At 34.2% G+C, this 24,581-nt stretch overlaps 1 protein-coding gene across 1 annotated transcript in view; it reads right to left on the bottom strand.

The window, feature by feature from the left end:
• Positions 1-2,953: 2,953 nt before the first annotated feature.
• Msh6 (DNA mismatch repair protein Msh6) overlaps positions 2,954-24,581 on the bottom strand; it is a 212,424-nt gene continuing 190,796 nt past the window's right edge. Inside the window, exons 29-33 of the mRNA XM_090385739.1 lie at positions 23,818-23,907; positions 20,153-20,307; positions 18,272-18,406; positions 12,102-12,169; positions 2,954-3,048 (exon numbers count right to left, since the gene is read on the bottom strand). Of these exons, the coding sequence (XP_090241865.1) occupies positions 2,988-3,048; positions 12,102-12,169; positions 18,272-18,406; positions 20,153-20,307; positions 23,818-23,907 (509 nt within the window). The 3' untranslated portion in view covers positions 2,954-2,987. The remainder of the gene's footprint in view (positions 3,049-12,101; positions 12,170-18,271; positions 18,407-20,152; positions 20,308-23,817; positions 23,908-24,581) is intronic.

The raw sequence follows: 24,581 nt of genomic DNA, 5'->3' as shown, positions 1-24,581 counted from the left end.
GGATATCAAATCAATGGCACATGGAGTATATATCATAACATGGTCACCCATAAACAGTTGTTTTGAAAAACAAAAAAAATTTTTTTTGACAGTATTCAGAAACATCTGGCCCTGAAGATCTTAATCATAATTTTGTACCAACAAAATTGTTATTAGAAACTTCCAAGTATTACCTTTCTTAATTCTATGGTGCATGAAATTGTTATATTTTTGTTCCTGGCATGCACAATGGAAAAAGGTTTATCATCACCATAATATAGTGTAGTATTCTTGTGCTCAGTATGCTGATTTCATTGAAGGGAAAAAAACCAACTGCTAATGTAAAAAAGTACAAAAATTACAACCACTAGGGGTATTAGAACTACAAGGAAAATGGAAATAACCAGACAGGTAAGCCAAGAGAGTGCTCTCCCCAGAAATTCAATATATGTGGAGGTGATGTAAGAGGATAATATAAAGAAACTGTACACACATTGAGAAAATAATGGTGGGAAGGGATGAAAAGGAAATAACTACAGTATTAAAATGGATAAGAGGGATATTACAGATATCTCGGCAAGCTGCTAAAATATCTGTAACAGACATTTACAGGGAGAATTAAATTTTGTATGGAGTGTCATGCTTTATGGGGCTGAGCCAAGGGCACTTTATAAAGGAGGAGGATATTAATTAGAATTGAAGTTTTTGATATGGGTATTGAGAACAAAGAGTAAGGTAGACAGATAGGATTAGAAATGAGGTAGTATTGAAGACTGAAGTATGTGATGGGCAACAACTGGAAGGTGGGGAAGCTGATGGACAAGAACTAGAATATTGAGTGGACTGAAATGACTTTTTCATAGGGGTGGATCTGAAAGATACTACAATCAATCTCTCCCCCACAAAACAAATGTCAACAGGAGGAGCACACTAATGTCCTTTTACTTACCTCCACTAAATTAATGACTGTAGGTCACAATTTCTGACAATGTGAAATTTAAACTGTTTACTAGTTTCATTTGATTTTTCAAATTGTCTATATAATTTTTTTACATTTTTTTCCCACCCACACAAAGGGAGTGTGCCACTCCTGATCATAACTAGCCTCTGTGTGTAGTAGTTATGTAATCATTTGCATTTCATCAAAATAAAAAAGTACACAATGAATGCACAAGCTTCCACCACATCTATGAAAGTATATTCTGCCATTCCTGTTACTTTCATGCATATCTATAAAAATAAATAATTTGATGAGCTTGAAGTGCTAGTCAAGACATCAAAGGCAGATATTGTTGGGATATCAGAGACGTGGTGTCACACAGATATAGGCAGTGCAGAGTTGGAATTTGGGGAGTACAAAGTGTATAGGAAGGGAGGAGGGGTTATAATGTCCATTAAGAAACAAAATCTAAGGAAGTGCATCCAATTGATGCTGGTGGACAATGCAGTGTTGAGTCAATTTGGTGTAAAATAAGCACCGGGAAAGGAAAAATGAGTAGGTGTGTGTTATAGGCCTGATGAGTATAATGAGCAATTGTGCAGAGAAATAGTGGGCCAGTAAATCAGAATGTCTTATAATGGGAGATTTTAACTTTCCAGATATTGACGGGAACTTTTGGATTGGTCACTCGCACACTAGCAAGACTTTTGTGGATTTATTGGATGACTGTTTTCTACAGCAACATGTTCGAGAGGCAACCAGAGGGAGTAATACCTTTGATCTGATTATCAGTAGTGATTCTTCGTGCATTAAGAATCTGCAGATAAAGGAACCACTGGGCGACAGTGATTGATCATAATGTATTGATCACTTCTCGGCCATTTTCTTTAAATATTTAAAGAAAATGGGCTGAGAAGTGGCAACTGGAGTTTAACATTGATAAATGCAAAGTACTGCATATGGGTAGCAATAACCAAAGAGAAACATACCAACTGGGTGGTACTACACTCAAGAAAGTGAAAAAGACCTGGGGCCTTGAAAAAAGACCTTGTGCAGCCAAATATGAAGTTTGTTGAACAGTGCAGACAGGCTGCCAGGGCAGGTCATGGAGTCTTGTCAATGATATATAGGAATTTTGCTAGGGGACAGGGAGGTGATAATCCCATTATACAAGGCAATGGTCAGGCCACACCAAGAGTACTGTGTACAGGTCTGGACCTCATTTTAGGAAGGATGTAGAGTTGCTAGAATGAGTACAAAGAAAGGCAACAAGATTGGTGAGGGGAACAAAGGGGTGCTCTTACCAAGAAAGGCTTAAGTTCTGCAAATTGCAGTGCCTGGAGAGTAGACACCTGCGAGTGATCTGATTGAGGTGTATAAGGCCTTGAATGGGTTGAGAAAGCTGAATGCTGATGGGATTCTTCGTCTTGCTCAGACTAAGAACCTGAGGGGGCACAGTTTCAAATTGAAGAAAGATAGTTGTAGAATATATGTGCGGAAATTTGCCTTTAGCCAGCGGGTAGTTGATTGGTGGAACAGGCTTCCATTTTTTGTTGTGGAAGCTAATAGCATAAATAAATTTAAGGCTGAGCTGGACAGTCATTTGGAACGAATGGAGGGATGAAATGGGAGGTTTTTTCCTTTTTTGACTGATGCTGCACAAGCTTGCTTTCTTGCATCATATGCCTCTACTAAAGCTAATTTGACACCACATAATGTCTATAGGTAAAGGTTTGAAATTTTTCTTTATTAATGAGCTCATTTGGCAAATGTATTTTTAAAACGATGTTTTCACAGTGTATGATGCGGAAGGGAACAAAACTCAGAAGATAATATACATATGAAATATTAACAGTATCTTTAGACTAAAAATAAACGAACATCCTTGTGGGTATTCACTTGTAGTCTGCACTAGGGTAAAAGCTAATCAGATTTATATGCATAGAATAATGACAACCAATAAATCTACAAACAGAAATAATTTTATTTCACAAAATTTGTACACTAACATAACTGTTTAGCTACCAAACATGACTGATAATCCAAATATGTACAGATGAAATGTTTTCTATATACTTATTTGTTGGTATTCCTTTAGATCTTCAATACCCTTGCATTTCAAAATCAATCTGCATAAGGAGAAAAAAGTAAAATAAATCAGAATAAATAATGGCTAATTTACAAAGTTAATATTGTTGGTATACATTAGATACAGCAGAACCTCACTAATTTAGAAGGGGTTAGTCAGAAATATAGGTAAATATTTTCAAGTCATAGTTCATGAAATCAAGCCTTACATCTATTTGAAACTTGGAAGAGGATATTGAAAAAATCTAAAAAAAAAAAGTGAAGTTTGGAACTGAAATAAGAGATTTATCATCCTATGTTGCTACAGCTTGACTGAGGATGACCCAAATAAAAGATTGGAATTTTCTGCAGTTTTTGGCCACAAGTGTTACACACCTAGATATCAACAGACAATATTTTGTGGACTGAAGAAATTCCATTTAAATAAATGGAACTGTTCCTAGCCATAACTGTGTTTATTACTTACTTTCTTAACATCCCCATTTATTCTTTAATGAGGATCCAAACAGCTTGAGCTGGAATTTGCAGGTGTTCTCAGACCCATTTTTCTTTAAGGGTACAGTCGGTCCTCGTATAACACGTGTTTACGTTACACGAATTCGATCATACACGATTTATAAATAGGGGAACGATATCTTATATAACACGATTCACCTTCGTGTTTACAAGAAATGGCAGTCGAACGCGGAATCACCCCAACCGAACGCAACATGATAGGAATGAAGGGAAGATTCTGAAAATGTATTTATGTTTTATATCAGTGAAGGGGAAACACATTTCACCATAATAACGTAAAAACCCACACAATTCCAGCTATCGATAATTTGCAATTGCAATTAGATCGAGTTTACGACCAGTTTATAACAGATTCCACTAGCAGAAACGCAACTGGAAATTGTTTTTATTGTTTTATGGTAGTAACCCCCAGAAATGTGCTTTAGTAAAATGTAAGGTGTTAATAGTGTATCTCGGCCTTTACGGAGTTGTTTATTCAGTTGCTACACGTGCGCAGCTTTGTTTATGTGTATTAAGGGTGCCTCCTCGTTTTGTAATTGTGCTTTAAAAATGAGTAAAATACTTAAAAGGTGTGAAAAGGAAGCGTCCTGGCGAAGACACTGCAGATTCAGAGAGAAAAAAAAAAAAAAGCAATATCGATAAACAGAGGCGGACTGAGTCAAAAATTCTTACCCGGGAAAATTTATGGTGGCCTCATACTACGGTTTATGGCCAAAATCACACCGGCCTCCGGCCCACCGGGGTTTCCCCGGTAAGGCTTATGGCCAGTCCGCCTCTGTCGATAGAGAAAAAATATGAAATTGTGAAACGCTTTGAGCGAAATGAAAGACCATGTGATATTGCACGTGCTACAGACCTAAATGAGGCAACGCCGAAAATTACAAAGAATGCGGAGAAAATAAAAACAACTTTCATAGCAGGAACAACTCAAAGTGTAATTAAAATCCATTAGATTAAGACACAAGAATTGGAAGAGATGGAATGGCTGTCTTTTCTATCTGTTTTCCGATTTTCTATCTGTTTGGATAGAAAATCAAACAAAAAACAAGTTTGCTTACGATAGAAGCAAAAGCATTAGCAATATTTTATTACGTAATAGTCGTAATAAAATACGTAAGCATTTTATTACGACTTACGTATTATAATTTATACTTACGTATTATAAAATACGTAAGTATTTTATTTCGACTATTTTACTTAATATAATAAATTTTTTACGAATAAAATACGTATTTTATTCGTAAAAAATACTTTTTTAGTATTAAAAAATACTAAAAATACTTTATTATAATATAATAAACAATAAAAAAATAAATATTTTTTATTATTTATTATATTATAATAAAATATTATATTATTTTTTATTACATATTTTAATCGTTATAAAACACGTAAGTATTTTATAACGATTAAAATTACCCGATTATTTATTGTGTTTGGTAATGTTTTGGTTCCAAATGTGTGTTCGATCTTGGGTGGTCGGCACCTAACCCCACTTTTCCCATAGGGCCTGTTGTTTATATTGCACGATTTTGCATTGCACGAGGGTTTCTAGGAACACAACTATCTTGCTATACGAGGACAGACTGTATTGTGAAAGGAGAAAGCTACCTGAGACTGCTAAGACAAAATCATTCCATTAATGCAATTGAAATTCAATTTTTAATGCTTTTTTAAATTTATATTTTTTCTTTCTCCTCTGATTTAACACCCTATGATTACTTTTATTGGAAATTCCTAAAGGATAAAGTATTAAGTAAGTAATAGGCACAGGTCTCTGCTGGAGCTTCAACCAGTCAACAGTTAGATTTTTTGCATTGCCATGCGCTGGTTCAAAATGGCAACTGGTGTGCATGTGTTTTTTTTTTATGTAAGCTAACATTAATTAAAATATATAAAACAGTGTTCTAATTTACAGTCCAGCATGTTTCATATAGTCCTCCAATCATAGTCTTTTGTATTCCTGTATTGTGAAAGGACAGACTGTATTGTGAAAGGAGAAAGCTACCTGAGACTGCTAAGACAAAATCATTCCATTAATGCAATTGAAATTCAATTTTTAATGCTTTTTTAAATTTATATTTTTTCTTTCTCCTCTGATTTAACACCCTATGATTACTTTTATTGGAAATTCCTAAAGGATAAAGTATTTAGTAAGTAATAGGCACAGGTCTCTGCTGGAGCTTCAACCAGTCAACAGTTAGATTTTTTGCATTGCCATGTGCTGGTTCAAAATGGCAACTGGTGTGCATGTGTTTTTTTTTTTATGTAAGCTAACATTAATTAAAATATATAAAACAGTGTTCTAATTTACAGTCCAGCATGTTTCATATAGTCCTCCAATCATAGTCTTTTGTATTCCTTCTTGCATTAGCAAACTGCATTGGGACAACTGCTGCTTTCATATTCTAACATCACCCAAATTAACTTTTTTGCCACTGTTGTGCAGTGACTCCATCTAAAAACAAATTACAGCTGAGTACTGACTCGCTGATCCATGTAAGAAGGTTGGGGCAGGGAGAAATAACTCGTGCCGTTTTATTAGATAAAATTTCACTTGAACACTAAAAATGTCAGGCAATGCCCCTAATGATAGAAGCCTTTTTTAAAATTTGCTTTTCAATGACTTTCTCCTTTTATATAGCAATTGTGAAACCATTCTGAAATAATTTTGGATGCCTATCATTAAATTCTTGCTTAGGAAAATCTCCATTCTGCCCAAAAAATAAAAAAGAAGGCAGTCCAAATCAATCAAGTTTTATTGTATATTAAATTAAAAATATTTCTGACTAGTGTCTATGCCTGCTGAAATAGCAGCAATAATAAAAGCCTATAATAAAAAGATGAAGGACCTGATAATTGGGTTCAATATGGTTTACTATCAATGAGCTCACTGAAAAACATGTAATTTCCCTCAAAAATGGCATATGATCATATTTCTTCTACAGGCCTCTCAATACAGTGAGACTCTTACCATTGCTGTTGGAATGTTTGTAGTTCACTAACATTCTTCCCCCCCCCCACAGGTCTGACTTTATCACACCTGATAACACTGTGGAAATTCATTAACATCAACAATAAATGACATCTGATCTGGATAAGATGCAATTTGATTGTGATTCAAGCAGAACCAAACATATTTGGTTCTGCCTGAATCGTAATGTTACAAATTTTCATTTACTTCATTCAAAGGCTGGTTTTAATCAGATTAAAGTGAATACCCACTAATGTATATTGAAACATGTCAATGTACACGTAATTAATTTATTAAGCTATAAAAGGTTAAAGAAGATCAGAATTGGAAGCTAAAGTATAAATAGTGTAATGGTGGTTATTTTCTGAAGTTCCAAGATTGGAGCAGGGCATCAACTGCACCATGTAAAAATAGGAAGCTAAATGTGGAAATTAGAGGGATTTTACTTAAAAAAATATAATGTGCCAGGTAAAATCTATGCAAGTGTCTTAGAGAAGAAGGTTAAAAGCATTGTTGAAGGTAATAGTGAGGAAGAAAATTTTAGGTTTAGGCCAAGCAGAGAATACCACGATCAAATATTCACACTATACAAATTACAGAAAAAGCATAGGAATATAAGAACCTGTATTTAGGATTTGCTATCTTGAAAACAGATATGAAGTACCTAGAAATGTTTAAAATTTTGGAAAAATATGAAGACAATTGTGAAATCCGGGATTAAAAAGTTTGTTTAAAAATAGCATATATGCAGCGAGCATAATAATTACACTCAAGGTGAGGCAGTGCTTCACCATATCATCACTTCTATTTTTTTCATGGACCATTTAATAAAAGAATATAAGTTACTTCAGAATTTAGTGTAAAAGATTTAGCTTTCTAATTAGCTAGCTTTTAATCCATTTTTGACTTACGGAGCTCAAAGCCTTGAGAAATAAAGGAATTGAACAAAAATTACAATCCTCAGAAAAATAAATGTAAGAAGGAAAAAAAAAAAAATGCCACCAGGAGCAAAAACCATATTAAAAATGAAGAAATAAGAGAAAATTCTGCTAATAAATCTGTACCTTGGAACAAGAACGGCCAATGTCAAAATTTTTCCTAGAACGAGACTGAAATTTATATAGCATTACTTGAACTTTTCTCACTGCAAGAACAATTAACGGCAAATGTTTAGTAAATATTGTGTTATCTGACTCACCAACGTCTGTTCACAACAGGAAAAAAATTTGATGCAAAAACAACCAATGCGACAGTGGAGGAAAAGAAGGTTTTGAAAGGTTATGTTAGCCTGTTGTTTTTGTGTAGTTTTAACTGTGAAAGTGTTGAAAATAAATAAATATAATTTCAAGAGGTCGATTACTAGTGGAGTTATGTTTAAGTCAAAATTGAACAGGTACGAAAATAAAAGTTTTCATAATAGCATTACAATAATACATATTAATCGTTTTGAGGTTACACTTTGCATTCCAACATTAATATTTATAATATTAATATGCTATTTATTTCTCATTATTTTTCAGGCAACACCGAGTTAAATGAGGTTATTTGTAGTAGTAGCAGTCCCTCCTGCAGTTTACATTTTAATGATGCTGACCCTTCAAACAAAAGTCAAAACCTGGATGTTTCTAATTTGAGTATTGAAGATATGTTGATTGGAAATCATGACATCCCTCGTACCACTTCAAATAATACTGTAGAAGACAACTAATGTTACCTTCTACAGTATTAATGGAAATCATAGCATCCCTTCTTCAAGTTTCCTCAGAAAATTATGACTTATGTAATGCAAGTTCAGATGAATACAAACCCGAATCTGATTCTTCTAATTTGGAAGAAAATCCAAATTCCAACAGTGAAATACAAAGCACCTTGAATATTGGAAGCAACTTCAATCAAATCGGAAAGAGGAGGAGAGGAAGGCAGAAACAAGAACAACTTTCTAAGTAGCACATAAGAAACTCACAAAATGGGGGGGGGGGGATACAAGGAAAAGAGCTAAAGATGCAGATAGGAAATATTTGTCTGCAATTGGGTCAGTTAAACCTAACAAAATTTTAGTCACCTTGTTAGTGAAAAAATGCTGGGAAAAGATTAATGAGAATTAATTCTTCTACACAGTCTCTAAGATACCGATAAAATATTCTTACTTATCAAGCAATCTTTGCCAGAAGCTGATAAATTCAGTCATAGTGAGAAAAAAGCCCAAAAATGTCTCTGCCCTCTTCAATCCAGACTGACTCAATCCTGGGTCAAAAAGGTCCCTGGAAACCCAGCAGAACAAAGTTAGTTAATATCAATTATTAGGTCATTCTGAAAATAAGTGATCCAGGTTTTGTGGATGCTGCTGTTGTTTTCACTTTTCAACCAAGGTATGTTCTACAAAAGAAAAATCCCATATGTTCTACAAAAGATTTAAATCTGGTGAATTATCCAGCCAATTCATCGGATTTAAATTTTTTTTTTTTTTTTTATGTGAACCCCAAACACGAGAGGTATTAGAACCTATAGTACTTAGTACCGTGCTTGGGTTGGAGGTTGAGAAGACGAAAGAAGATATTTGTTGACATTGGACTTGAACTTCTGTAGACTAATTTTCAGGAAATAGATATGAAGGAAGGTTGTTCCAGAAAACGGCAGTTGAATGAATAAACGAGGAAGATGAAAAGTTGGTTCTGTGAGTTTGAAGTTGGACAGTAAATGGATGTTGGCTGGTGGCGGCACGTGTTCGGACTGTTTTGAAAGAGAGAGTGGGAATTATAGAAGCCAATTCAGAAGAACAGTGCCCATGGAAATATCTGTAGAAGAGGCATGCAGCAGAAATAGTACGTCTATGAGAAAGCGAATCAAGAGACTCTGTTAGAGATGAATCATTAATTAACCCAACTGCCCTCTTCTGAATGGAATCAAGAAGCCTGAGAGAGGTTTTGGGGGCACCACCCCAGATGTGGGAACAATATTCCATGGCAGGGCGGATTTGCGATTTATACAGAGTGAGCAGCTGTTTGGAAGAAAAGTAACGCCGAGAGCGAAAGAGAAAACCAAGTTTTTTTAGATGTAGAGGAAGCAATATTTGTAATGTGCTTGTGCCAAGAGAGATTAGAAGTCAGGGTAATCCCCAAAAAGAGATGTATCATTTTGCCTAGAAATCGGAGTGTCACTAAAGAATAGCATAGGAGCAGAAGAATCCTTTTTGCGAGATATAAGACAAGACTGAGTTTTAGAAGGGTTGAAATCAACTAAGTTGTCTTTGCCCCACTGGAGAATTACCTGGAGATCGGCATTTAAGGAATTGGTAACAGATTTTCGAGAAGTTGAAGCTGATTGAGCAGGACAAGGTTTCTCAAAATGGAAAGTGGAATGCAATGTGCTATCATCAGCAAAACTATGGATAGGATTTCCAGTCAATGGAAGAAGGTCATTAATATACAAGAGGAAAAGAGTGGGGGAAAGAACTGAACCTTGGGGTACACTGGCAATAGTGGAGAAGTTAGAAGACAGAGAGCCATCTACCATCACCCTCAGTGAGCGATCAGAGAGAAAACTGGATAACCAATTACTAAAAACAGTTGGCAAACCATAAGACAGTAGAGGCCCTGTGAATCAGACACTTGAATCCTAGAACATCGGACTATCAAAGTCATGAGAATGACTATATAAAATACCTCAAATGTTCAACAAAAGGCACAACCCAATCATCCAGAATATCTGTATAGCCAGTCTGATTCATCCTGGTCAGTATTTCAAGTAGTGGACCCAATCCATAATAGTGAAAACATCCCCAAAGTATCACTTGCCCAGCACCAGCTTGCACACAGTCATCTGAATGAAATGCTTCTTTTCTTCTCCTGTGAACTCTGCACCTGGCATCACGAGAGTACAGGCAAAATTGAGATCTGTCAGACTAAACCACAGTTTTCCAGTTATCAGTGGTCCAGTCTGTTTATGCCTTTTGACCCATAGTAGCTTGGCTTTTTTTTTATGCATAGCTGTTAACATTGGTCTTTTTCAGGGCCCTACTTAAGATATCTGCATTATACAATTCTCTTTGTAGTGTTCTCTGAGAAACTGGTTGATGAGATCATTCATTGACTGTTTACAGCAGTTCTTGTCTTACCTCAAATCGATTTTCATTTACCAGATGCAATTATTGTCACCAATCAAAATCACTTAATGCAGATTTTTCAACAACAATTCTGCCAATGATTTTTGGTAGATTCTGGCTCAGACCATTATTCTTCTTTCTGAAGCATTGCCAAATTCAGCTGCTTCTTCTATCCAGCTGAGCTGATATACCTATAATAATAGAAAAGGTTAACCATATACAGTCAGTCCTTGTATAGCACGATAGTTGTGTTCCTGGAAACCCTCATGCAATGCAAAATCGTGCAATATAAACAACAGGCCCTATGGGAAAAATAGGGTTATGTGCCGACCACCCAAGATTGAACACACATTTGTAACCAAAACATTACCAAACACAATAAATTACCGTAATAAAATATTGCTAATGCTTTTGCTTCTATCGTAAGCAAACTTGTTTTTTGTTTGATTTTCTATCCAAACAGATGACAGCCGTTCCATCTCTTCCAATTCTTTGTGAATTATCTAATGGATTTTAATTACACTTTGAGTTGTTCCTGCTATGAAAGTTGTTTTTATTTTCTCTGCATTTCTTGTAATTCTCGGCGTTGCCTCATTTTATTTTTTCTCTATCAACAGAGGCAGATTGGCCATAAGCCTTACCAGGGAAACCCTGGTCGGCCGGAGGCCGGTGTGATTTTGGCCATAAACCATAGTATGAGGCCACTATAAATTTTCCCGGGTAAGAATTTTTGACCTAGTCTGCCTCTGTTTATTGATATTGCTTTTCTTTTTCTCTCTAAATCTGTAGTGTCTTCACCAGGACGCTTCCTTTTCACACCTTTTAAGTATTTCACTCATTTTTAGGGAATAAAGCACAATTACAAAACGAGGAGGCACGCCTGATACACATAAACAAAGCTGCGTGCATGTAGCAACTAAATAAACAACACTGTAAAGGCAGAGATACACTATTAACACCTCACATTTTACTAAAGCGCATTTCTAGGGATTACTACCATAAAACAATAAAAACAATTTCCAGTTGCATTTCTGCTAGTGGAATCTGTTATAAACTGGTAGTAAACTCGATCTAATTGCATTTGCGATTATACCGATAGCTGGAATTGTGTTGCTTTTTACGTTATTATGGTGAAATATGTTTCCCCTTCACTGATATAAAAAACATACATTTTCAGAATCTTCTTTTCATTCCTATCGTGTTGCGTTCGACTGCCATTTCTTGTAAACACAAAGGCGAATCGTGCATAAGCAAATTTGGTTCGTGTTATATAAGATATCGTTCCCCTATTTATAAATCGTGTATGATCGAATTCGTGTAGTGTAAATACATGTTATACGAGGACTGACTGTACTCTTAATTTCAGTGATGTAAACAAACAAGAGTAGAAGATACACTTATTATTCAATCTGTTATATATACTAAATACCACAAGTGACTAATTTTCTGTCTGCTGTTTGTATGTTAAAGTATTTCTGAATTAAGTTTAAATTAAGTCTCACCTAAATAATTTACATGGCTCAACGTTTTTCTCCATTTCCTTTGCTTTCTGATATCCTCTCTTGATTACCTATGTAATAAATGAATAATGGTATTGTTTATAATTTAGAAATATTTCTTTCATAAAATCTTAATATTATTTAAAGCTTTATTTTTAAATTTTTAACTACTATCTCTTGCAGTCTTTATACTCAAATACTGTACTTAAGATGAAGCAAAGATTAATTAACATGTAGTCTTCTTAGGAGTGAAGACTAGATAAACTTGTTATCATGACTAGATAAACTCTGATGCTCACATGAATAGAACATATGAATAATAATTCTGCATATTAAATTTGGTGAGTGAATTTATCTAATAATCCCAAAAAAATCAAAAACTGAAAACTTTTATTGTATCCTCGGGGAGTGGGGGTTGAAATGATAAAGGAACCCCGAGAATACCAAAATTTTACAGGAAGGATAGAAAAGTCTACACATAGCTTAAATACTCAATTATCCTGTGCACATTATGCAATACAAACAGAATTTGTGCCTTTTTTTTTTAAGCATTGAGATGCATGAAATATCATCACAGACACATATTCCTTAATGTAAAATGGATGTAGATGACCTGACAGACCAAAATGAAAATTTTTTTTTGGATAGGTCATGGTACATTTAAAAAAAAAAAAAAAAAAACTGGAAGGCCCTAGGAATATATTTTTATTAATATTATGGCACAACTATAGTTGAATGAAAGTACAGAGCTACATATCTGCATCTTAAAATCCATGTTGTTGGTATGAATTGACTTTAAAGATAAACATCTAGAACACTGAACTTATGAAATAGCAAAGATACCTTGGCTTTTTCAATATTATGAAAATAGGAGTAGGCAGTTTAAATCCTGGTAAGAGAGAGAGAGAGAGAGAGCATTTAAGACAACAGCTTCTTCAACACAAAGTGGAAGACTAATTTTTCACACTAACAACAAAAAGAAAAAAATTAGTGCTAGCATCACATCAGAAAGAAAGAAAGAGCAATGCAATAAAGCAAAGATTATATAGCATCTGCTGTTTAAAGAAAATTAATAATAAAATAAAATAGATGAGATAAAACATCGCAAAGTGTTATATTTTATCTAAATCCCTCCTAATATTTAATGAAGAGTAACCAATAGTTGGCTACTCTTTAACCAAAGTCAGATTTTTTTATATCTGATCTACAGTTAGCTTTCTGTAACTTGAATCTACATCCCCTTGTTTGCATCATCTATAAAGATGAAAATATGCCTCTGCCATGTGTCCAATTCTTTTAGGCTTTAATCACCTTAACTGTATCTACATGTGAATGCCTACATTTCCAACTCTGCAGCCTAATATTTTGGAGCCTCTTCTTGCATCCAACCAGTTTTTTTGTCTTCCTTTATACCCTTTCAAGAAAGTCATATCTTTCTTTCCTGAAATGAGGTCTCCACAATCGATTTGCACAGGGGTGTAATTACTTCTGTGTCTACTGGCAAAACTCCTCTATGTACTGTCCTTACAGTCTTTCTATCCAGTTAAGTCAGATGTAAAGCATTATAACCACACACCCAGTGCTATGAGAAAGGTAACTGGGCAGCTTTAAACTGCACTACAGTCAAAATACTTTTTTCAGTTTTATTATCAACACAGTATTTTCAATGAAGCACTTTCAGAGCTCTAAGCAGAAATACTTTTTGAGATAAATATGATATAAAAATATACAACTCAATAAAAAAAAATATCAAACAAATATAAATGAGAGAAACCAATAATAATAACAATAAGTAGTTTTATTTTCTTTATTTATTTATTCATTATTATTATTTTATATATATATTTTTGGTTCACTCATCTCCCAGGCTGAAATACAGATGCTGGCAGATGTAATGCGAACATCAGTATTTCCCTGTATAGATAAAAGTATGTCATATGAAGACCCTATTACATCATCCTGTTTATAAAAGCATTCACTTGCTGCTCTCTCCACTTCCTATTCAACAGCAATATGGCATATAATTGTTGCTCTTGATAGGGATGGCTTTTATAGGCAAGATAGAGCTGCAAAAGTTGGCTGTAACCAGTGTACTGTATCAAGGTTACAGAGATGTCAAAAGAAAATCTTGAAATGGACTGAATTGAAAAAGTATTGCAGCACAGGACAGAATTTATAATATCTTTATTGCAGGCAGTGAATAGTTACATGGATGCCTGATGCAATAATACCCATAACAGTGACACTGCTAAGTGTCTATGCCTCCATGACTGTCATGCAAACTATCCAAAATCCTTGTGGATAGAACATACTGGGGTAAATGCAAGTGATAGAACTGTCCAACGAAGACTTGTGTATAAAATCCATGAGGAAAAAATGACTAACCTGGGATAAAGAACATGCTAATTGGACAACTGAGCAGTGGGAATCTAATATTCTCTGATGAATCCAAATTTAATCTTCATGGATTGGATGGTAAATACTACATTCAAGGTAGATCTTACAAAGCTTATTATCCTGATTATATTCAATCAACAATAAAGTTTTCAACAGGCCAGATGGTTTGGGGATTCATAACAAGCATCCTCAAATCATTTGTGGTACTGTTAAAGTCTAACAGTACACAAAAAATTTAAAGGAGACTCTTCCACCCATCATCAGAGGCATCTTTCAAGGAACAGAAACTAAAAACATGACTGTGCCTTGCCACATTGCACACAAGGTTAGTACAACATTGCATAATCATTTAATGCATTTCTAGTATGCTAATTTTATACTATTTCAAACACAAACTGTTTTATTAATTTTTTTTTTTTTATATTTAGCTGAAGTTCACGCAAGACTGCAATATTTGATCCTTATGATGAACAGGAAATAGTGCAGATCTGAACCAGATTGAAAAGAGCTGTAGTGGGTGTTATGGGACAGAAAACTGCTACTAAAAAGTCTTTTTTTATGTCTGGTTTGTTGTTGTTTGTTATTTGGTTTTTAGGAGCATTAACAACTAAGGCCATATTGCTCCGGCGATATGCAGTGGTCATTCCCTGACCTTTCCGCATCCTCCATATTTGGTGGTCACGGGCTCGAACCCCGGTCTAATCAAGAAGCGTGTGCTACGCACTGCTGCTCCTGCCCACGGAGGTGGCTTTATGTCTGGTGTCACGAACTAAGCAGTGATTAAAGCTCATGGCAGATCAACAAAATACTAATATCTGTTGTAGAAGACCTAACTGTATTACAAGCATATTTTAGTATTAGAATGGCACATGGTGCAAGGAAGCCTAGGGCTTATGCCACACCAGCAAAAAAAAAAAAAAAAAAAAAAAGTGGGGGGGGGGGGGGTTAAAACAATAATAAAATAAAATAAATACTAAAAGAAAAGGAAATGCACAACTTATGCATTTCCCTCCTCCCGTATGTCCCCAAACTGTCAGCCTCAACCACTCATGTAGGTAACTTATTCCAGTAATTTGTTTGCTTTTAGTATACTTTTTTTTTCCCTATCTTATTACATAATGTTGATTTCAAGCACTGATCACAATGAAAAGGCATTAAAAATGTTTGCAATGTTCTTTTGTGACTATTTGTAAATATGTCTAAATAGTTTCCCACTTAATTTATTTCCCTATAAAATGCATAATCATTTTACATCTGTGTATAACAAATTTGGAGCTATGGGGGCAATTATTTTAATTGTAATTGCTTGTTTTGGGAGAAAATTTAGTGATGCAATTCATGTAGCCATGTGATCAATTACTAGTTCATATTCATCATTATAATTCACATAAAATTTTCATAATGTAACACAATATACCCTCCTTTTAATAGGTCAAACCCCTCCCTTTTTTTAAATTTTTTTCACACATCCCTGCTGCAAATAACAAGAAATTTCATTTCTTAACAAATTAGCATGCAATCAATATAATGGCTAGAAAAATTTTGATTAGTAGTCCAAAGGAAGATATACATACAAGAACAAATTTTGCATGGGCTACTTAATGACTGACCATTTCTCACTGCTGAGTGAAAGTGGTATGTGATGATGTGAAAAAACTGTCATCATCATCATCATCCCTCAGTCAAAAAGCTAGGCATCACTGTCACTAAAGTACATCCTCAGGTGGCTATAACGTTATATGCCATTTACCGTGACATGCTAAACTTAACTGGCAAGTCATGGATTTTCTTGGGCATGAACAGTTCCACTGTGCCCTTACTGACATTCGCTCAGCCAATCACATCTGCCAAGATAACTGCACAAACAGGCATCCTTTATGAATCTTCCATTCAATTGCACAATTAAGTCTACTCGGTGGCTTTTTTTTATGCATAACAGCAGTGACAGACTGCAGCTCATTGAACCAAAATATGTGCTGTCTTCTCAAAGATGGTAAATTCTTCCATGATTAATATTTTTTGATTATGCTGCCATTTACTACAGAGTGCACTTTTCCAGTTGGTGAATAAAAAGATATCCTCTATCACCTAGAAGTGGTGATTTCAGATTTATATCATGCAGCCTATTTGCACAACAGCGTTGGAGGTTTGTGGATACAGTCAGTCCCCGTATAACGTGTTTACACTACACAAATTTGATCATACACAATTTATAAATAGGGGAACGATATCGTATATGACACGAACCGAATTCTCTTATGCACAATTCGCCTTTGTGTTTACAAAAAAATGGCAGTCGAATGCGGAATCACCTCAACTGAACGCAACACGTAGGAACGAAAAGAAGATTCTGAAAATGTATTTATGTTTTTTTATATCAGTGAAGGGGAAACATATTTCACCATAATAACCCACAATTCCAGCTATTGGTATTATCGCATATGCAATTAGATCGAGTTTACTACCAGTTTATAACAGATTCCACTAGTAGAGACAGAACTGGAAATTGTTTTTATTGTTTTATGGTAGTAACTCCCAGAAATGTGCTTTAGTAAAATGTGAGGTAGTGAGGTGTTAATAGTTTGTGTCTGCCTTTATAGTGTTTGTTTATTCAGTTGCTACACACATGCAGCTTTGTTTATGTGTATCAAGCATGCCTTCTCATTTTGTAATTGCACTTTATTCCCTAAAAATGAGTAAAATACTTAAAAGGTGTGAAAAGGAAGCATCCTGTTGAAGAAACTACAGATTCAGAGAGAAGAAAAAAAAAAAAAAGCAAGCAATATTGATAGACAGAGGCGAACTGGGGCAAAAATTCTCACCCGGGAAAATTTGTAGCAGCCTCATACTAGCGTTTATGGCCAAAATCACACCAGCCTCCAAGCCCACCGGGGTTTCCCCGGTAAGGCTTATGGTCAATCAGCCTCTGTCGATAGAGAAAAAAATTGTGAAACACTTTGAGTGAAATGAAAGACCATGTGATATGCACTTGCTACAGGCCTAAATGAGGCAATGCAGAGAAAATAAAAACAGCTTTCATAGAAGGAACAACTCAAAGTGTAACAAAATCCACTAGATCAAGGCACAAAGAATTGGAAGAGATGGAACGGCTGTCATCTGTTTGGACAAAAGATCAAACAAAGAACAAGTTTGCTTACGATAGAAGCAAAAGCATTAGAAATAGTTTATTATGTAATAGTCAACAAAATACGTAAGTATTTTATTACGATTATTTATTATGTTTGGTAATGTTTCGCTTACAAATGTGTGTTCAATCTTTGGTGGTCGGCACCTAACCCTAATTTTCCCATAGGGCCTGTTATTTATATTGCACTAGGGTTTCTAGGAACACAACTATTGTGCTATATGAGCACTGACTGTACTTTGTATTTGTGGATGCAGAAAATCCTCTTGGGCTGCTGGTCAGTATTATCTATGCAGTCTGTTGATAGGATTTTTTTTAAAAGAAATGTATTATAGCTCTATTGCCATGCGATTTTTTATAGATCTATTGCCACAATTTTTTTTTTTTTTTTGTATGTACTTATCACACTGAATCCTGTATACAGTACTCTCTCTCTCTCTCTCTAAATTCTGGAAGCAGAATTTCTCAGTTTGGCAATTTTATTGCCTTTCTAAGTGATGTGCATCAGACTACATTGGATAGTCCACGTGTAAGTTATAATATTTATGGCTGGCACCCAAGCCTGAGTGTCCACAAAAATAGGCGTTTCTTTATATTCAAACAGAAGTAACAAAATTATGAAATATCTTACTTCAACTGGAACACCAGCTAACTGTGCTGCATTAAAACCATAGCTTTTGGGACAGGCTCCACTGATGAATTTGTAGAGAAAAGTGATATCTTCTTGAGTTGGATCTTCTTCATTTGCATTTTCTACAATGCATGCCTACAATAAAAAAATATGGATTAGTCCTTAAAGATATATACTCTCAATAAATTGTGAAATTGTTCATTAATGGAGAAAATATGTGAATGTCAACTAGTTTAGATGTGATCAAGGAAATTCAGGAAGAGCTGCTCATACTTTTATCTATTTAGTCTACATCTGTGCAGTTCTGAACTGCCCATATAGTACAAGGAAGCCACAGAATTTTTCTGCATTAGCCAAAAATAAAAATAAAATAAACTGTCTATGTATTTTCCTCCACACACACATACAACTATCCTGCTGATCTGTAAATTAACCCATGCTGTCAATCTCAATGACCTATAAAGGTAACTTATTCCTGTGGCTAGCAACTCACAGGCTAAAAGAAAAATTCCTACAACCAGTCTACACCTCTCTCCCATAATTTGAATTTATGACCCCTAGTTCTGGAATCATAACAGCGAAAATTTCACCTTCATTCATTTTACTATCTCAGAGCCTTGTAGATCTCAATCAGATCCTCTCCAAGGTTGGTTGCCAAGCTCTATAGCCAAAATATCTGAAATCTCTTTCCTCATAAGGGTGCCTTTTTTTCACATCTCACCAAGCAGGTTACCCATGTTTGGACACTTTCAAGACACTCAATGTCTGTTTTGTGGTGCAGTCTCCAAAACGATGCTTTCAAAGTGTAGTCATAAAATTGACTTATATGATGGGATAATGACCTCCCTGTCTCTTCCATCAAATGTTCAATAAATTCATCAATACGACACCATGGGCATTCCATTTCTTTCTCTACTGTCTTTAATTCAACCACATCAAGTAATAAGTTATTTTGTGGCATTCATGGTAGAAAGAATGACTATTTTGTGAAATCACCGAAATAGTAGGCATTTTTTATGGTACAAGTCAGGTGATTGTAATGAAGATTTGGGAATGAGCCTCACCTATTCCAAAACTGCCAACAGAGAAACAGAAAAGAAACAATATTTCTTGTTGAAGAAAGTATTCTACAAGTGAGATAGCTTCCATACTCACAATACATGGCTCTTTTTTTTTTTTTTTTATAGTTTCCTAAACTTAAAAAATATTGGAAAGCAAAAAGATTTGAAGATTCAGAAGCAATCAATAGTAGTTTTTGGCAATTCCAAAAATTGAGTTTGAGAGGCCTTCAAGCAATAGCAGGAATGGTGGAAATGGTGCATGCAAAAATTTTTTATTTGAAGTTTTTATGTATTGTCAAAACACTCCAATGCTGTTAACACACACACACACAAAAAAAAAAAAAAAAAAAAGTTTGTGATCTATTATATATCTTAGGTTTTGCAAAGTTATTTTTAATCTTGGATCTGGTACACTCTCAAAATTAGAAGCTTAATGTGCTGCCATAAATTTAAAAAAAAAATTATCTTTTTAATTTGCATTTTATTTTTAGTTTAGTAAAATATATATTGTGAAAGATACTGAAATAGTTTAAAAAAAATTGTTGCTTTAGTGGTGTGACAATTTTGTAGCATCTTGACTGCAGTGGGGTTGAACAGATATTAATTAAAGCAACTGATATTTGAGATTGTCAGAAGAAGTATGTACAGCTTGACAGAATGTAAGTTTTAAATTTCAAAGTAACTGTATTTCAATTTATCTATATTATAGGGTAGCCAATAAATTATTTTCCAGCTGAGGAAGGACAATATAGCTAATTTTGAACTACCCCATACCAATTAGGCTTACAAAAGGTTTTTTATAGTATTGCAAGTAACATACCATGTGACCTAGTTCAACGTTCCTATTTGTAGTAAACTCATCAATCAAGTTGTGGTAGTGGGTAGAAAACAAAGTGCGACAACAAATATTATTAGCCAGTTCTTGAACAACAGCACATGCTATAGCTGTGCCATCATAGGTTGATGTACCTCTTCCTACAACAACAACAAATAAATAAAATAAAAAATAAATATATACCTTTATATACAGAATTATTCATAATTACTTTGGGAGATAACCTCAGGGTGCAAATTTCATTCAAAAATAACTGATCAACCAAAGTTATCAAATGCATTTCTGAGCTACAATTGCACAATACTCATATGCAGAAAAGGTTATCACTGCTGTTCACCCTTCCTCTCCCCTGAAACTATTACCAGTTTTGTCTTTCTATGTGCAGTAGTATGCACACAGATGTATCTCCACACTGACATGTACCACTTATTACATTTCTTAATATGAATTGTCAATCCTGGTAAGATTAACAATCTCTTTTATGTAATATTAATCATGGCTGCCTATATGCAGCAAAAATGTGGTGAATAATATAGAGGCCCCTAAACTATGGATGCAATGGTACAAGTATCAGCATACACAGTGCCATGGCATTCTTGTATAGGAAAGATTTTCTAAGAATCATCCATATTTCTTTCAAATGGAAAACAGAGTATTGCTACCAAATGATAGTCCTAAACAATTTCTATCTGTAAACGCTTCAGTGTTATACCCAAAAAATCCAGGTTCAACTTGGATTCTACCCACAGATAAATACTTTACAAGAGATAAGCTCTTAAATCAGAATAATGTCCACACATAAGCAGAGGAAAATCCAGATTATGTGCAGCACATAGTTTCCATCAGTTTTGGGATAAATAGTTACTGGAATGAATATGTATGCTGCAAAAAGTACACATTAAGGCAAATTGTGTAATGAATGCAGGTTGCAGCAATACAAACACTAAGGAAATTGAAGTGCAGGCCATTCTTTTAAGATGTCCAATATCCACTTGCATAACAGTGGTGGTCATCTGCATATTATAAATATTTAGGAAAAAAACACAGCGATATCCAACCTGCATAGTGTTTTCCCTATCCCAACATACACATCTCAACTACATAGCCAGAGAGCAAAAACAGTACAAATTTGTATATAGCTTCAATATGGTTAAAGAACAGGTAATTAGGCAACTGTAACTTGGATTTGTCCTCTGAGGTTCGCACCCACTAAAAGAATGTAATGAGGAGAAATATATGTAAATAAGGAGAATTATCATGTATTGAAACTAATCTTATAATGCACTTTAATAAACTAATTTTATAATACATTTTACATATCTGTACTGGGTTGTTTAAGGAAATTCGCATAAAAAAATTATGCAACTACAGTCCATTTCAAAGTAATGGGCATAGAAGATTATTATGAGGTGCTGCATTTTAACATGAAATAAATATAAAAATAAAATCTCAGATAAAATATTTTTTACTACATTTGTACAAAATTATCTACCTGTAACTACTTACAATAAATTTCCATGAGGTGATTTTTAAAATTCCCTTCTTTAAAAGCCTATGTAAAAAAATCGGCCTATTAGTTTAATCTTTTCAGGAGTGAATGCACTGAACTATATTTTGCAAGTATGAGCTCTGGGAGTGCATACATCAGAAATTTTTTGCCCCCTACTGCACGAAAAATAATTCAACACACCACCCTTTCTGTTCCTTATTTTTAAGTTGATGGTAAACACCATGGTATACAAGTTCCTCTTTTTTTTTTATGTCATATACATGAGAGAGAGAGAAATGTGCAGTACTAAACACAAGCTTAAATCTAAAATCAACTGCATTAGTTATGAACTCTCAAAGGAAAAAAAAAAAACATGTGCAGAGCTCACTAGCCAATGAGTATGAAGTATGTGAAGAAATAAATGTCATAAATTTTTAATATACAAGTAGAGCATCCAAAATCCTGCTGTCCAAAAACTGCAATTGTGTCATTTCAATGTGATGCAAAGAACTTGTTCTGTGAATAGCAGTGATTAATTAGTTTTCCAAATTCATTAAATAATATTTATCTTAATGTTTCCAAAACTTTCCACTGGGAACTTTGTATCTATATATTTATTTTTGGCAACTAGAACTTTCAGCTACTGTAAATAAACATGTTATTGTCTTACTCAAGACTGCAAATGAGGTCCACAATTTACAAATTTATTTTTGAAAAATCACACAAATTCAGCCACCGTACATAAAAACACTTAGGGTGAACCACTGTGTTATGATTGGTTCTTCAACTATCAACATTCATTCATAACTTCTCTGAATTTTCTGGTCTTTAATAATGCTAGCGTAGAAACCATAGAAATTAAATTACACGAAAATTCCGTTAATATTAGTCGGCCATATCTCATCTCCGATTCGTGGGCTTTTATGAGCATGCGCAAAGACAAATAATCTCTATTTAAGTTTCATACTCAACCCTATTCGGTAATTTTCATTCCTGTGATCATGACATACGGTCGAAAAGCGTTGTCAGCTTCAGGAAGGAAAATCTTTTTTAAATTTTTTTGTTATATTCTTTTAATTAATTTTCTTATTTTTAATTGCGTTAAGAGTTTTATTGTGTTAAATTGATTTTTAATTATTTTTTAAATTATTTGTTACTCTAATGTAAGTTTTTCGATTTTTTTTGTTTTAATTTCTGGAAAGTATTATATGGAAATGTTCTGCGTGCTATATTGAGGTAAACTTCTCTTATTATTTTACAAATATTGATATCAACGTAGAACGTATTGAGCACTATAGCTCTGGTTCATACTAACAGAGGTGTATCATGCTCACTGCTATAACATGGTTAGTAGAACACTCTCATAAATTTTTCTTAGCCACTAACAATCTTACCAAACACAGACTCAATGCTTACCCAAAATTGCTCTGAACCTCCTGCATATTTATCCATTTTATCAACAATACTCCTGACATTATTAAATAAACAATTTCTTTGTATTTGTTATTCACTTTCCTTATACATCCCTAATAACTACTGAAGCACACTAAGTCACTGCTAGCCTTGTATGTTATTTTTTGACACAAATGTATGCCATCTCCCACAAAATAAATTTCTTTCAACCAGAGCAATTCGCGCCAAAAAGTCCCCGACCTCCCCAATTCCCCAAACCTTGCATAGTCACTCAAACCTATAATTAACTGATAAGGCTTGCCAATAACCAATACCTGGGTAGGACTGCAAACTGGATTACTACTATACAGGCTGTCATTAAAAGTGATTGGAATATCTTTTATTTCCCTTTTTAAGCTTTCACAATAAATAACACTTTAAAAAATACTCCTTATCAAGTGCAACAGACACTAGTAAAAATAACAATTCAGAAAATACAAATTATAATCCACTTACTAGGATAAGAATCCAACTAAATGATTCTGGATTTCTAGTGCTTTTTTGCAGAAAAAAATCTGTATTTTAAAATAAATATAATTCCCCCTCATACTGATCCCATCCCCACCAAAACTTTTAAATTTAGAGGTCACTTTACAGTTGTAATTTGCTGTTATTACATTTAGGTAAGCATTTTATGAGGATAGTAGCAAATAATTTTAAGCAACATCAAGAATTCTTTACAAAACTATACAAGTCACTATAAACTTACCTAGTTCATCCAAAAGGACTAAGGAATGTTTGGTTGCATGTTGCAAAATGCTAGCAGTCTCACTTACTTCTACAAAAAAAGTACTTTCACCTGTTTAAAAAAAAAAAAAAAAAAAAAAAAAAATCAAATCTATTCTCAAGATAGGGATACTAAAACTTACCATTATTATTAAAACTTTAATTAGAATTACTTAATTCTTAACATGCTAATTGAATGTACAATTTTATAAAGCCCATTATAACACACCTGCTTCTAGATCAATCTTATGCTTAGTGCTCTTTCCTTCTGGCTTCAGAGTCAATTATATGAAGCTCCATGCATTTTTTAACATCTGGAGTACTCCTGTTTAAAATTCTTTCCCATTTAACATTTTTAAGGTCCCAAGAAGGAATAAACATGAATGTAACCCCACTCTTCCTCTTGCTTCTTAGTTCTGGGAAATGGAAGATAGAGACAAAATTCTAGGAATGTCCTTCACTGGGATCATTTCTGGTGAAGTTTATTTCACATTTAACTCAAGGCTCTGAAGGTAGAAAGGCCACTAATTACAACTCAGTGTACTGTACAGCCAGTTATCATTAACAGTCACATGCTCATGCTGCCCTGCCCTCAGTTTTTTTTTTTTTTTTTTAAATTCAACAATACTAAACTGTTTGTTCACTTTCCTTGCTGGACAGTAATCACCATTTTAACTCTAAAATCAATCATTCTGGCATGTATGCTGTGCCAAAATATAAAGACCCTTTCTTTTTTTAAAAATACAA

The sequence above is a fragment of the Mastigoproctus giganteus genome, chromosome 12 (genome assembly GCF_048544385.1).
Source record: "Mastigoproctus giganteus isolate SK-2022 chromosome 12, ASM4854438v1, whole genome shotgun sequence".
Taxonomy (NCBI): domain Eukaryota; kingdom Metazoa; phylum Arthropoda; class Arachnida; order Uropygi; family Thelyphonidae; genus Mastigoproctus; species Mastigoproctus giganteus.
The sequence above is the reverse complement of the archived record's forward strand: the minus strand, read 5'-3'. Positions and strand labels throughout refer to the sequence as shown.